This window comes from Haemorhous mexicanus, chromosome 12 (genome assembly GCF_027477595.1).
Source record: "Haemorhous mexicanus isolate bHaeMex1 chromosome 12, bHaeMex1.pri, whole genome shotgun sequence".
NCBI lineage: Eukaryota > Metazoa > Chordata > Aves > Passeriformes > Fringillidae > Haemorhous > Haemorhous mexicanus.
Window position 1 is genome coordinate 8,095,250 of NC_082352.1, and position 13,627 is coordinate 8,108,876.

The window sequence follows — 13,627 nt, forward strand, 5'->3', positions numbered from 1 at the left end:
GCCCAGTGGCCAGGTACAAGGACATAGCTAAGGAACTGACGTGGCTGTCAGAAGGAGGGCAATCAGAGAGGGGAGCCAACGTGCAGTTTATTAACTGCAGCTCAAAGAAGGCATCTTTCCTCACCCTTTTACACGGGGGACAGGGCAGGATCTGCAGAAGAGACACCATGAATAGCAGAGGAGGAGAAAACCACCTTCCAAAACCTGGAGGGAGAGGCCCTGGAAGCGACAGAGCCATTGGTGGCTGCTCAGACCCTGCAGGGTGGGAAGGAGTCAGCTGAAAGGCTGGGAAACCTGCCCTTGGAGGGGAAAAGGGTGAGCAGAGAATTAACCTCAAAGGCATTGCAGGAACCCAAACACAGATGTTCTGGCAAATAATAGCACATCCCTGTGGACTGTAGGAAACAACCTGACCAGAGAATGCATAAACTACTTTACTGCCATGATTTCAAATACAGCTATGAAGCTTTCAGTGCAGAGAGGGAAGAAGAAGTTATCATACCTGAAGAGGAGGGTGAGGAAGGGTGAGGGCTGTCCTCCTGAGCACTCCCTGTCTGCGAGAGACCCCCACCTACTCCACTTTCTTCAGTAATGTTAGAGGACCCTGGTGTTGTCGACCTGCTGACAGACTGAGACTCTTGATCACTTCCAGACCCACGCCGCTCATCGAGACTACCTTGAATTATTTCATCTTCTCCTTTCCTGTCTCTTTTGTGGACCCTGGAGTGAACGACCACTTGGTGGTATGTTCTAAAAACCCTTCCGCAGTCCGGGCATTCAGTTGGCTTTTCTTTCATGTTTCCATGACTTTGTAAGTTGTAATCGAGTCCCTGGTTCATACCATGTGACAAAAAATCTCTACTGCCTTCTAAAGGGTCTAGTTTGCTTGGCAAGTCTCTCTGATTGCCCATTTTAGTGCTGTGAACCAAATCAGCAGGCATTTTCTGCTTAGAGCCATCTGCTCCTACTAACACATACTCCCGCTTCTCCTTATCAAACATAACTCCAGCATTTGCCAAAGTGTCTTCGTGGCTGCGCTGTATCTGCTGCTCTTTAGACAAAAAGCCATGTTCCATGGCCATTCCCCTTGCCATAAGCTGCCAGGCCTGATAGCTGTTTACTGGATCCATCTCTGCTGCTTTGGCGGCAGCTTGTAACCTTTCTATACAGCTGGATTTCAGAGGAGGCACCAGATTGAGACAGCCCAATAAAGAATGTTTATCCCCTTCGGCAATACTGTGGCCAATGCCAGAAATGGGCGAAAGGAGCTTCCCCAAGACTTCCTTCTCTTTCATGGGCATATCTCCTTTGTTGTAGATCTGATTTTGTTCACTCAGTCTCGCCTTGTCGGGGGGAAGAAAGCCACTCTGCAAACATGACAGATATCTTGAATACAAGTTTGCATGAGCTTCCTGGGACATGCTGCTGATGGAGACAGGTACTTCAGGATCATTAGGAGATTTGTTCTTTACAGATAACTTATTCAGGTGAACTTTCATGTGGTTTTTAAGAAACCAAGGCTCTTTGAATCGCCTCCCGCAGATCTGACAGCAGTGTTCAAAGGAATCCTTGTGCTTTCTCATGTGGCCTTTCAGGAACCAGGCTTGGCTAAACACTTGGCCGCACACCTCGCAACGAAACTCATTGGTGGATTGCTCCCCGTTCCCGTTGGAGCCCTGGCCCTGTGCTGACTCTGCAGTTATGTGAGCCTTCTCCACGTGGCTGATCAGCTCCTCCTCCTGCGAGGCAGCAAAGTCACACAGAGTGCACTTGTAAGGCTTGTGTAGGATCCTTATGTGCCTGTCCAGCTCTTCTCGCTTCTTAAACTTGCCTTTGCAAAACGTGCATCTGAACCCGGCTGTCTGAGCGACAACCTCTTCCTGGACACTGGCTGGCTTTGGAGAGGGAACAGGGTTTGAAATATCAGGTGTGTTGTGATTAGGTGGCACAGACAAGTTACAGTTTGCGAGCGGCATGGGCTGGGTGTGCTGCTGTGCTTTCACATCGGGCCGTGGCTGCAGGAGGCTGCTCTTCATCTGCTTGTCCCGAAGAATTGCTCTCTCCTCCAGCTCATGCAAAAGTCTGTTTTCTTCTCGGACCCTTCCACGCCCTTTGCCAAGGTTTCCAAGCTTGTGAGTACGCAGGTGTATCTTCAGGTTGCCTTTCTGAGCTGCCCTGTGGTCACAGTAGGGACACTTGAAGGGTTTCTCCCCGGTGTGGGTGCGCATGTGCAGCGACAGGATGCTGTTGAAGCGGAAGCGTTTCCCGCACAGGGGACAGGGGTACTTCCTGTTCTTCCTGGCGTCATCCTCGATGTCGCTCATCTGAGACATAATCCCCAGGTTCTGTCCATTGAGGAACTGCTGCAGATCCACACGCCCGTTCAAGCTGGTGTCGACCTCTCTGTTGAGCTGGTTTGCCAGCAGGGCCATCTGGCTGCTGATGGGCTGGTTTGCTATGGACATGTGACTTTTGTCTTCTAGTGGCACTGACGCCTTCTCCTCGGGATTCTGCCTGTTCTGGAGCTCTGGGAAGGCATGGCTGAGCTGGGAAGTGATCTGGTGCAGCTTCTGACTCATTGAATATTGCCCATTGAGTATGGTGCTGTTGAGATGGGCGTCAGCTTCTGGCACAGCTGAAGAAACACCAAGGCACAAACTAGCTTCCTCCATCTCTGAAAATCAGAAGATATTTTAGATTCAGACTGTGAAAGAGTTACAAGCATTGAATCACTGGCGTACAATTTGCATTTTATGTTTTACCTACTCATAATAATGCAAAGGAATTAGTGTAAAAACAATTAAAAGTGTATTAAGTGCCAACTGTGCTGCACAGTTTTGATCATACATGTATGCATTCTGCATGTGTACCAAGAACTATTCATTACTATTTTAAAATATGCGACAATTTCAAAATCTAATTATTACAGAAGGGGCAAAGGCATTTACCACCTCCCTTGTCCTTCCTGTGAAACTGCACCTGTCTGTATTTCTAAATCTATAAAAAAAGAAATCTTATGCATCTCTCCCATTTTCATTTAAAAAGCCAGCAAAAAAACCCCCAAAATAGAAATCCATTTGTAACTTTCAGTTCCATTAACCATATTCAATATATTACACGTTCTACAATGAGAAAGATAGTTTTATGATTTGACAAAAAACCGATGGTATGATATTTACTGGTGTACAATAAAACAAGATAATGTTTTGGGAAAAAATAAAGGACAAGCTTTAGAACAATAAAAGGGATTTTGCTTTAGTCAACAAAAAGTGCAGTAATATCTCATTAAGCTGATTAGTATGCTGCTTAGAAACAGTACTAGGTGCTGTAACACATGATTATAATCATAAAAATCCTTCAGTGTTTGCAAGTAAGCATTAACGAGGTATATTAAATTTTAAGGAGACTGCGACTAGCAGCTTTGTAAACCTCTGAGATTAAGATTTAACCCTTGTGTTACAAAACATTGTTATTTTGTCATTTTGAAACTGAGCCCATCAAAAGGCACATAAATTATCTTCTGCCAAGTCTTTCAATTCAGCATTGAGAACCTTCAGATTTCTGTTCCTAGGAAAACTTGCCAGATTACAGAAGGAATATCTCTGTCCTTCGATGGGTGATACATGTGATTTAAGACACTTTGATTTGTTTTAAAGAGCTCTCTTATGGAACTAGATAAAACCAATTAAAATCTGGGAAAGGTGTTGTGGAAAGCCTCAACAAGTTTAAGAATTCTAATAACTTTCCTAATACACAGTAATGACTACAAATTGTAGCTACACTATGTATATTGCAGGAAATTAGAATTCAAAGCTGTTTGTTAAACACAAGTGCTCTGTTCTGGTCTGCATAATTGTCCACAATAATCCATCCTTGCCACTTCTCTACTCTATACAGATATAATGTATCTATAAAATTCTGTTAAAAATATAAAGTTTCCCATAACTAATTCATAAACTATATGATGCTATAAGATTATATTAGACTGCAATTAAGATTTTTGTTGTTCAGTGGCATGATTTGACACTTTATTCACTCTCAAAACCACTGAATTCTATAGGTTCTTAAAAAATTAATTTGGTCACCCCTCTCTTTGGCTTTACCCAAAAGCATTTTTTCCCTGTGTCCTCCACAAGGGCTCCAGGCACACCCTGGGTGGACCCCACTCCTCACACAGCTACACAGTGGCCACTTGATAGACAATTCAAGGTCCAGATCTGGCACACACTTAAAATGCATGTAATTGTGCTCGTGGGAGCAGTCCAGTAGACTTCAAAGGGTGACTCTTGAAAGCAAAGTTCCACACATGATTAAGTATTTGTAGGATCAGGGTCTAAAAACAAAGTATGGGAGGTCTTTGAGGGGAGACCTCTTTGCTCCTGACAGGATGACTGAGGTTGTGACACAATGCAGGTCTTGTAAGTACAGGAAAGTGTTATATTCCTGTGTATTAAAAAACAACAAGAGCTACCTAATTTTGCCCATATACTCAGCAGATCTTTTTCAAAATCTAACAGTCTGATTTGGGTCACATGTTGGGGACCCATTATTTGCCCACTGTCAATGTTGTTATTCATAAAAATATAAAGAAATCAAGTCCATAAAAGGACTCCACTTAAATTTAGCTTGCAGTGTCTGATTTCCAAAGGTAGAGAGTAGGAGAACATAATCAAGCCAGGTGTTCACCAAGGCCATGTAGCAAACAAGGAAAATTCTTAATTTCCATTCAAGTTTTCTGTGCAGCAGACCACAATCATTCAAAATGTGGGTACACACAAACCACTTTTTTTTTTTTTTTAATTTTTGAAAGTTTGCTTAACTTTTGGAACAAACCAAATTCATGTTCAAAAGGATTAATTAAACAACTGAATACTTGTGGTCCTTAGGTCTGCCACTGCCTGAAGTTAACTGAGATTTTGAATATCTGCCTATGTGCTTCTTAAAAAAAATGTAACAAATACTCTCCCAAACAACAATACAAGAGAAACCCCAAAACCTGAATCTACGTTTTGTCTGGATTCCACATACCCAGGAGTGTTATTTCTCCCCACCATGCTTAAACAAAGCATGCTGGCAAACAAGAATGTGACAATTCCAGAAATGCATAGCATGTGCTGACACACACAAACATTGAAGAATGTTTAGAAAGGTCTTTGTGAATTGTCATTATTCTATAACAGCTTCAAAACTACAATCTAAATTTCTTTTTTTTCAGTTGATCTAAATAGGACCTGGTGCTTTTACATGCTCAGAAAGGTTTGGGTAGTTAATTTTAGCATTTTATGCTCTATCGAAGTTTGGAAATGCTGACAGATCCCAGTGGAATTTATTAATTCTGATGTTTAACCCTAAGCATCAGTTCAAATGTATGGTTATTTGGATTGGGGAGGGGAGTTGTGGTTGAGGTTTTAGTTATTCTGTGCTTCTTTTTCAAATATAACTTTAATAAAGTAACAGCAGTTCCAGTAGCTGGAACATGGTAAGTTTTCCAATTTTTCCTTTTTGCTATTTTCTGTCTTCCAAAATCATACAGAAATATTTTATGCAGAATATTGAGAGAACAAGTAAAAAAATTAGTTTAGAGGAATACCAAATCCATAATTTCTCATTTAAAGACTAATAAGTCTAGATCAAGTCTAGGGAGCCTAACCACCCCCCCCCCCCCATGGATCTTATGGCATGGCAAATGTTTTACATTTTTTATTAAATACGCAGAAAGGTCAGCAAAGCCTTTGCTTAGTGAGCAGCAAGCAGCTCTGAATGCTGCCCACTCTGATCAGCCCTGCAGTTCCTGGGAGCCAGCTACCCCAATCTCAAGATGTATTCTTCACTCAAACTGCATTTCCCCCTCATCTGCCCCTGCTTCTTGCAGGCCTGCTCCTTCCTCTGGCTCTGAATTGGCTCCTCTGTTCCTCACTCCAACCTGGCTTCATTGCAAAGTACAACCATGGCACTGAAAGTACTGCCCTGTGAAATTTCTCCTCCTGTCATGCCCAGTTACAGCTTTTCTGAACACAGGGACCTTGCTACTGTTCAGCTTTCACAGGAGCCACTCCTGGTATCCCTTAGCCCTTTCACAGCAAAACCTACCAAAATCTCATCTTGTATCCACATGCAAGACAGAAACAAAACACAGCCTCATCCATCATTCCACTATGAATTAGATAACTCAATCTAATTTTCCTAATTTCTCTAAAAAAAAAAAAGAAATAGCAATTTCATTCTGTCCCTCTTTATCCATCATCCCTGTCTAGATCTATGGCCAGAGAGAGTTGCACCAGGTGGAGCAAGGGGCTTTCATTGCCCAGTGAGGCCCCTGCAGTTCATGGTACCCACCTTGGTGTCAAGGTATACAAAAATAAAAATCTGGAAAAGTCAAGTGCTATTTATAAGTGCTACTTTGATGCTCCATGATAGGGAAGACCTCTAGCTTTCAATTGTTAAATACACAGTCTATCACATTATTTTCATGGTCCTGATCTCTCGTATAAGGAAGGCACAGAATGTTTTGCCATCTCTCGTGCTGGGAACAGAAGCACAATGTTCTCTGTAGTTAACAAATGTTTACAAAATGAACTGCAAATCAAAATTGAGATTGTTAAAGAATTCAAAATATATTTGTTGAAGTTTATTTAGTAAATTTCTGACCTTTAATTATCTCAAATGTTGGGTAAAGACAGTGTCCCTCAAGACAAGGCACCGCACCAGAGCATGTTGGGATCAGGAATTATGGGCTGCCCTTTCCAAACGAAAGAAACCCTCAGCTCTTGCCCAGGTGAGTTGCTTTGGCCAAAAAGCCCCAAACCAACCCTGCTGCAGACACAGGCTACACCCAGCTGGGTTCACACTGCACTGGGCAGGGCAGCAGCTCCCCTGGGAGGCAGCACACCGACCATCCAAGGCCATCTGGCCACCAACTCTGCCCAGTGTGCAGGATCCTCTTCCTCTGAGGAAGAGCTCAGCTTATGAAACTCACTATGGAATACAGATATTATAAAATACTCTCTCTCATCTCCTACATAAAGGTACAGTGAGACATTCACGTCCCTTTGATGATATTAATAGTTATTTTGATTTCACTCACATTTTTGCCCTTAAGACTATTTCCTGTGATATCAATAGCAAAAGTTCTGGCTTTAGCCATTTCAATTGAACTCACAGATTTTATTTAACTATTTGAAATGGATTACTGGAATTTAAAACCAATTATGACACCAGAAATGCCTGTCATCACAACTACATTAATGTAATACGAGAAGCTGAGCTTCCTCTTGCTGGAAACAGAGGAGAAAAGATATGGCAAGCAGGATGAGAGAATTTAAAGATAAATCTATGCCTGAGCACACATGTAAACATATGCAGGCACATGAATATCTGTATACAGACACATATGTGCAGACACACACCTGTTATCTTTGTAAACAGATGGACCAAATTCAGCTCTTATTTACACCTGTTCATTCCTGCTGGACACACACACACACACTGAAGCTCTCCCCTCTTCAGTGCTGTAGAGAAAACAGTCATTTTAAAGCCACTGTTGTGCTGTTATTATAGCTTAGATTAGGTTAGTTAAAAGATTTACAGTTCAGTAAGCAAAGTAATGCTTTACAAGCTCACGTGTTTAAACGACAAGCTCGCTCTGGCCCTGATCCTCTGAGCAGTTAGAGCTACACACACTGTTACCTATGCTTTCAGAATATAGACCTGGTATTTATCTTTCCAGCTAGAAAAATTCACATATATCTACATTATCTTGTGGTCCACTGGCAAATTCTAAATACTCCAATACAGACTGCTTCAGTTCTTAGCAACTCGTAAACAGGTATTGCTGAGATCAGAATATATATTGAATTTTTATTAAATATTGTTCTTATTGTTGCAGCAGAAACAGTTGAACTAAAGCTGTTATAAGCATAATACACTCCTGTTAAGAAATACAGAACACCAGACTACTGAACCCTTTCAGGGTCATTAAACAGCTGTAAACATTATTACAAAAATAAACCAGAGATTTCATGCTTACATTTTAGCCCAGAGCTTGGTGTGCTGAGCAAGTACATTTTTTTCATCTCTTACAATCAACGCTGGTGACATTTGGGCATCCAAACAAATTACATCACAAATATTACTGAGGTGGGTAGGATACTGAGCAGTTTATTTGCCAGATGATTAATATATAAACAGTAGGGCAGGATAAATGGCCTACTCTTCTCTGACTGATTTGTAGGCAATACTAAGAGACATAGATGTAAATAGTAAGATTTTAACAAAAACATGTGTGCACGGAAGGGGAGGGGAGAGATCAGCTGTATTTAATGCCACCAGGACAGCATTATCCAGTCTGATAAAATGAAATAAACATTAGGCCAGATTCTATTCTCATTTTACTTATGTAAAATAGAGTAATTGCATTGACTTCATAGGAGTTTTTGTTAAGTAGGTGTCCTGTTCCTTGGGGTATAATATAATTATATCAGGAAAATATACTGTTTCTAGAGTATAACAGGATGTCTTTAAAAAAAGAAAGTTGGCCTACAGGTAATGTGTCCTATCTACTTGTTTTTATTTAAACATTATTAAGGCCAGCTTGGTAATTGGCTATCACCATTAGTGACATTAGCACATTTAGGCTTTGTAGGCATTGCAGAGCACGTGTATCTCGCAGCTCCTGAGAGCTGGTTTGGAGCAGAGCAGAGCACAGCCTCTCTGTGGGCTCTCACAGAGCTCTGGGGGAGGCAGGGCTGCCCCATCCCACAGCCCCAGGAGGCTCCAGGGCTGCAGCCCCACACCAACACCCACCCTCCAGTGCCCGGACCCCGCAGGGGGCAGCTGGGAAGGCATTTGACAAAACTGTAGCTGCTTTGTAGTGCTGATATTTAAACAAGCTGCTTATTGATTCCAAAACAAAGTACTCCTTTAGTAACAACAGAGCCAACTCATTCCACAACAGTTTTTATGTCTTAAAGAAGGGTTAGCAGAGGGATTTTGAAGTTTCAAAAGTCATTAGCAGACAGAAAATGGTTTGCTGAGGCTGTACTGCCTTTGCTTTGGGCTGGGAAGAGAGTGGCTTTCTAAAATACCTGTTACATCTGCAGGGTACTTTCTAGTTAGCACAGCCTTTGGGACTGATAACTGATCAGGGGAAGATAAATCACCAGAGCAGTCTTTGGTTGGTAGCACCCATGGAGTGGAGGACTGGGAACCGTTTGTGATCACAATCTAGGAAGATGAGCACAGAGGAGAGGAGAGGTCATTTATAAATCTCACTCACAGATTAGAATAGAAAGATTAGAAGAATGCAGACAAGCTGTTTGATTTATTGCTACTTTGCATGTGACTTAGCAAAATCTGTTTTCCTTTTTATTTATTCTATTTCACTTGCATATACTTAAGAAGTCAGATCCAAAGAAGAGAAAGATAAATAATTGGTACTGAAAGTCCAGTAGATTAAAAAATAATTTTAAAAAAAAGATTTTTTTTTTTTCCAGGGACTGGTTGCATCTAGGATCCTTATTCCTTAGCTTATAAACATTGACTCTCATTTTACTTTTTTTTTCATAGTGATCTTTTGATGGTAAAAGTAAAGAAAAGAGTGATACCAAAATTCATACTGGAGCCTTATTTGGGGAATGCTTCATTAAACTAAAGCTTCTGTTACTTTAGAAACAGCATTTTTTAAAGTAAATTTGTTATTTTCATGTAATTTGGAATGTATACAACTGATTAAACCCTCTCCAATTTGATCAATTTCCTGTAGCTCCTATCTGATCATTCACTTTAATTAATCTAACTGGCATCCACATCAGATTGAAGAAACCTTAAAATTAAGCTTTTAATGAACCACTTTACCATCACAGAGTACAAATAAAATAATAAAATGCCTGGAAGACTCTACAAAGCATATTTATTATTTCATTTTTTTGTCATTTTTACAGCATGGAAAGGGCTCTGAATCTCCTATTCTCATCTGAGGACACTGCACTGCACTGGAAGTCTGCAACTCTCTAACCCATTATATAACATTAAAAGATACATAATGTTGACCCTATTAATCCTGCATTCCTCACACAGGAAAGTTCCAAATAAAAGGCCAAGCATTTCAGCTGGATGAGGCCAGGAAGATCAGGCCCCCTGAACAAATTACAAAGTGATCAATACAGAAGAGTTAGGACCACAGAACTCAAAGCACAGTTTGAAACAACTTAAATCCAAAACTGTAATGATGGGTTGATAATTTTTTTTTTTCATTTCACAAAGGCTTAGACTTAGATTTTGTGCACAGCTAAATATAATGTCAAATGCACATATGTCCTGAAGATCAAAGTATGATTGACTGTGAAATATTCATATGTGATAGCCCAGTGAGATTTTGTTTGCAAGGGCACCTGTCAGAAGCATAAGCTTGGATACAAATCATCAAATAAGTATGTGAAATCATTACTAAAATCCAGGCATGCAATCAGATAGTCAGTTGTCTGAAACTGCTGGACTGTAGCCAGCACAGTGGCTCAACAGACTAATGCTTTGGTCTTTGCATGATCCTCAGGGCCCTGGTTCAGTTCCTCCTGCTACTGGTCAGGTCAACTGTCTGTACCTAGTGTTGACTTTCCTGGCACTTAATGCTAGGAGCAAAGCAAAAAAACCTGAGTCCATAAGTTGCCTTTGACCTGAGCCACAGAAACATCTGCTGGTTGAGTCACAAAGTGCTTGTTGGCCAAGTTTAACAGGATCCGATCCTGTTGCGGATCAGCTCTCTCAGCAGTAGGTGTCACTGCAATAAATAGATGGATTCCAAGGGACAAAGACACACATTGCCTGGGAAAATGCATAAACAGAACATCCCTGAATAAAGAGGGTTTTGAAAAGTATGTGGTCCAGTTAGACTTTAACTTTATGCAAAATGTTGGGAATCTGGTTTAGGGAGGAAATAAATTGCACGAGTGGGATTGCCAACAACAACAGCACCGTAATTCTGTCCTTTAGTCCTGTGTCACAGAGATCCTTTAATTCACATTAATCACCTCCCTGCAATCCCAGGTCTATTAGGTAAAGACTGTTACAGTTAAACCTTTTTTAAAAAAAAAAAGCTCTCTAACAAATTAAGTCATTTGCTCCAGTGGAACAAAAGACCTAGTTATATGGAAAGACTCTGCACACTCAGCTATAGTTGTAGGACTGAAAGACCCCAAGGTTAGCCTATTTTTTGTCAAATTAGAGAGCCCATACCCAACCCTATCTGCATACAGAACAAGGAGAGAAAGAATACTTATAACAGCTTGGGAGGTGGGGGGATGATGTCTCAAGTATAGATTTAATTAATAGAATGCATATTTTGAAGAAGCAGTAACCAATTTATATTTTAAACAGAAATATTTTGTATGCCAAGTAATATCACAGAGATGTCAGCCAAGTCTACACCATATTTGGTTTCATTATCACAAAATGGTTTGTAGGATAATTAAGGATGCTCCAAATTGCATGCTATTGAGTTAGGCTGTAGACAAAACAATGCATCACTAAGCATATGGGCTACCTGTGATGACATCAAGACAGAAACTACGTGCCTAAGAAAATGTTTTAAGAAAAAAGAAAGATTAATACATTAAACCTTGTGTAACCTGTTGCACATGAAAGAGAACATATGTGATAATACATACCCTTAAGTACATATATAATACAACTGCATTTATTTTACTTCTAATAATTCTAAATAGGAAACAAAAGAGAGGAAGAAATATAGAGAGAATGAAAAGATAAATTGCTGGATTCTTCAAGGTCAGTATATTTAAGAAAAAAACAACATTAAAAAAAAATCACCCCCATGATTTCCACACTACAGATGTGGAAAGAGCTCCTCCTTTCCCCCCAGCAGCTGCTGAAACTTCCCCAGCAGTTACTCCCACCAGCTCCTGCCCCAGCATTCCCTAAAGGCCTCCAGAACATGGGACCCCAAAGCACACTGTGATCAGTTCAGGGAGGAGAGGAACACCCTGCTAAATGTTTCTTTGTTGGGTACAGAAATATCCAATATCTTAATACACTGGAAGTGGAAACAGGTAGAAATTCAGAAGTAACTTGCCCAATTTCTGTTCTCCCAAAGAGTGTAAAGGGACCAAGGTTTTCAGAATTTCAGCACTGTAGAAATAAGTATCCTAAACTGATCATTTCCACATCTCATTTAGGAAAAAGCTTGCCATGTATCTTGACTTAAATAGATGGCTCATCCTCTATAAAGAAGCCAGGGACAGCATCCAGAACTCTTGACTCCCATTGCTTAGTCCAGTATGCCAGATAGCTTTCCTTTATCAAGCATAATTGACTGCTGAATAGACAGGGTTTTTAACTCACGGCAAACCTATCAGCATAATTTTTTTTTCTTGTTTAAAATACTAGAGAATTTTTGTTTCTTAATAACAGAGATTCTTGGCTGTTAATACTTTCTCTCTCCAAATTCTATCTTCTTTCTTCCCTCAATCCAACTGATATATTTTTGTTCTCCCTATAACACATAGACTTGGTGACAAAAAATACCACACATAATTTAGATGGTCATAGTGATTCTTAGATACAAGTGGCTTTGATGAGTTATTGCTCATCATATTCGTTTAATACTATTTTCCAGGGGGAAAAAGGATAAAGCTGAGAAAGTCTTAAAGTTTGAGTGGAACGAGATAGAGTAAAAGATGCAGTTGAAATAGGCAGGGACTCTAGTAGCAGGTTAATGCTGGAAAAATAGAGCAAACATTTCACAGAATACCCTTTGTGTTTGTGGTCTCCCAAAAAGCAGAAAGGAAAAACTAGTTAAAGAATTAAGTGGAAAAGACAGATGAGGAAACACCACACAGACTAAGGCATAAAAAAATATACTTAATTGTCACCAAATAAAATGAAGCAGAAGAAAACAAAAATCCCCTTTATTCCATTGGTGTTCTGTTCTGCCCATATTCTTACTGATATATCACTGCTTCTGTCAATTAACTTTATTAATTGATCACTGTCATGCACACCAGAGCAGAGCTGGGAACTCAAAGGCCAACTTGTACCTCCTAAGCTGCTTTCCCACTGATACAAGTGGCTCAGGCTTACCAGGGTGTGGTTAGCAGTCACTGTGCTGCTCAGACACCCACTCTGGGGTCAGAAATCTCCAAAAAAAAAAGCTCTTTATCATATGTCCTTTTAGAGAAGCAAAAGAAATACATCACACTGCTCTTTCAGAGGGAAGAAGACAACCCCAAACTGCAACATCTATACCAAAAGTAACTTACAAGGGGTATTTTCCTGTATTTTCCCAGCTGATTTTAAATCCTCTCTACCTGCTGCAGTGAGATTATTCTGCCTCTTCCTCTGAATGATGGTACCAAACAGTTGTAACAGTTTTGCAGTTAAGGCAAGGGAATAACAATGATGTCACACCGGTGACCACAAAAAATGTCCCATCTTTGCAGTGCTCTTGGCTGCAGTGGGGTGCAGCCCCTGAAGGGATCAGAGAATCTCCTCCCTTTGCCCTGAGGGATCAGGTACAGGAAAGGGAATCACCTTGTGCATCTCTCCATGGAAGCAGAGATGTGAGCACTGACTACGGTGAAAGAGGACACATGTTTAAGTGCAATGGCCTCCAGGACCC

At 40.7% G+C, this 13,627-nt stretch overlaps 1 protein-coding gene across 1 annotated transcript in view; it reads right to left on the minus strand.

Moving 5' to 3' along the window:
• Positions 1 to 13,627, minus strand: part of ZNF536 (zinc finger protein 536) — a 289,579-nt gene that overhangs the window by 183,935 nt on the left and 92,017 nt on the right. Inside the window, exon 5 of the mRNA XM_059857004.1 lies at positions 503 to 2,674. Coding sequence (XP_059712987.1) covers positions 503 to 2,672 — 2,170 coding nt within the window. The 5' untranslated portion in view covers positions 2,673 to 2,674. The remainder of the gene's footprint in view (positions 1 to 502; positions 2,675 to 13,627) is intronic.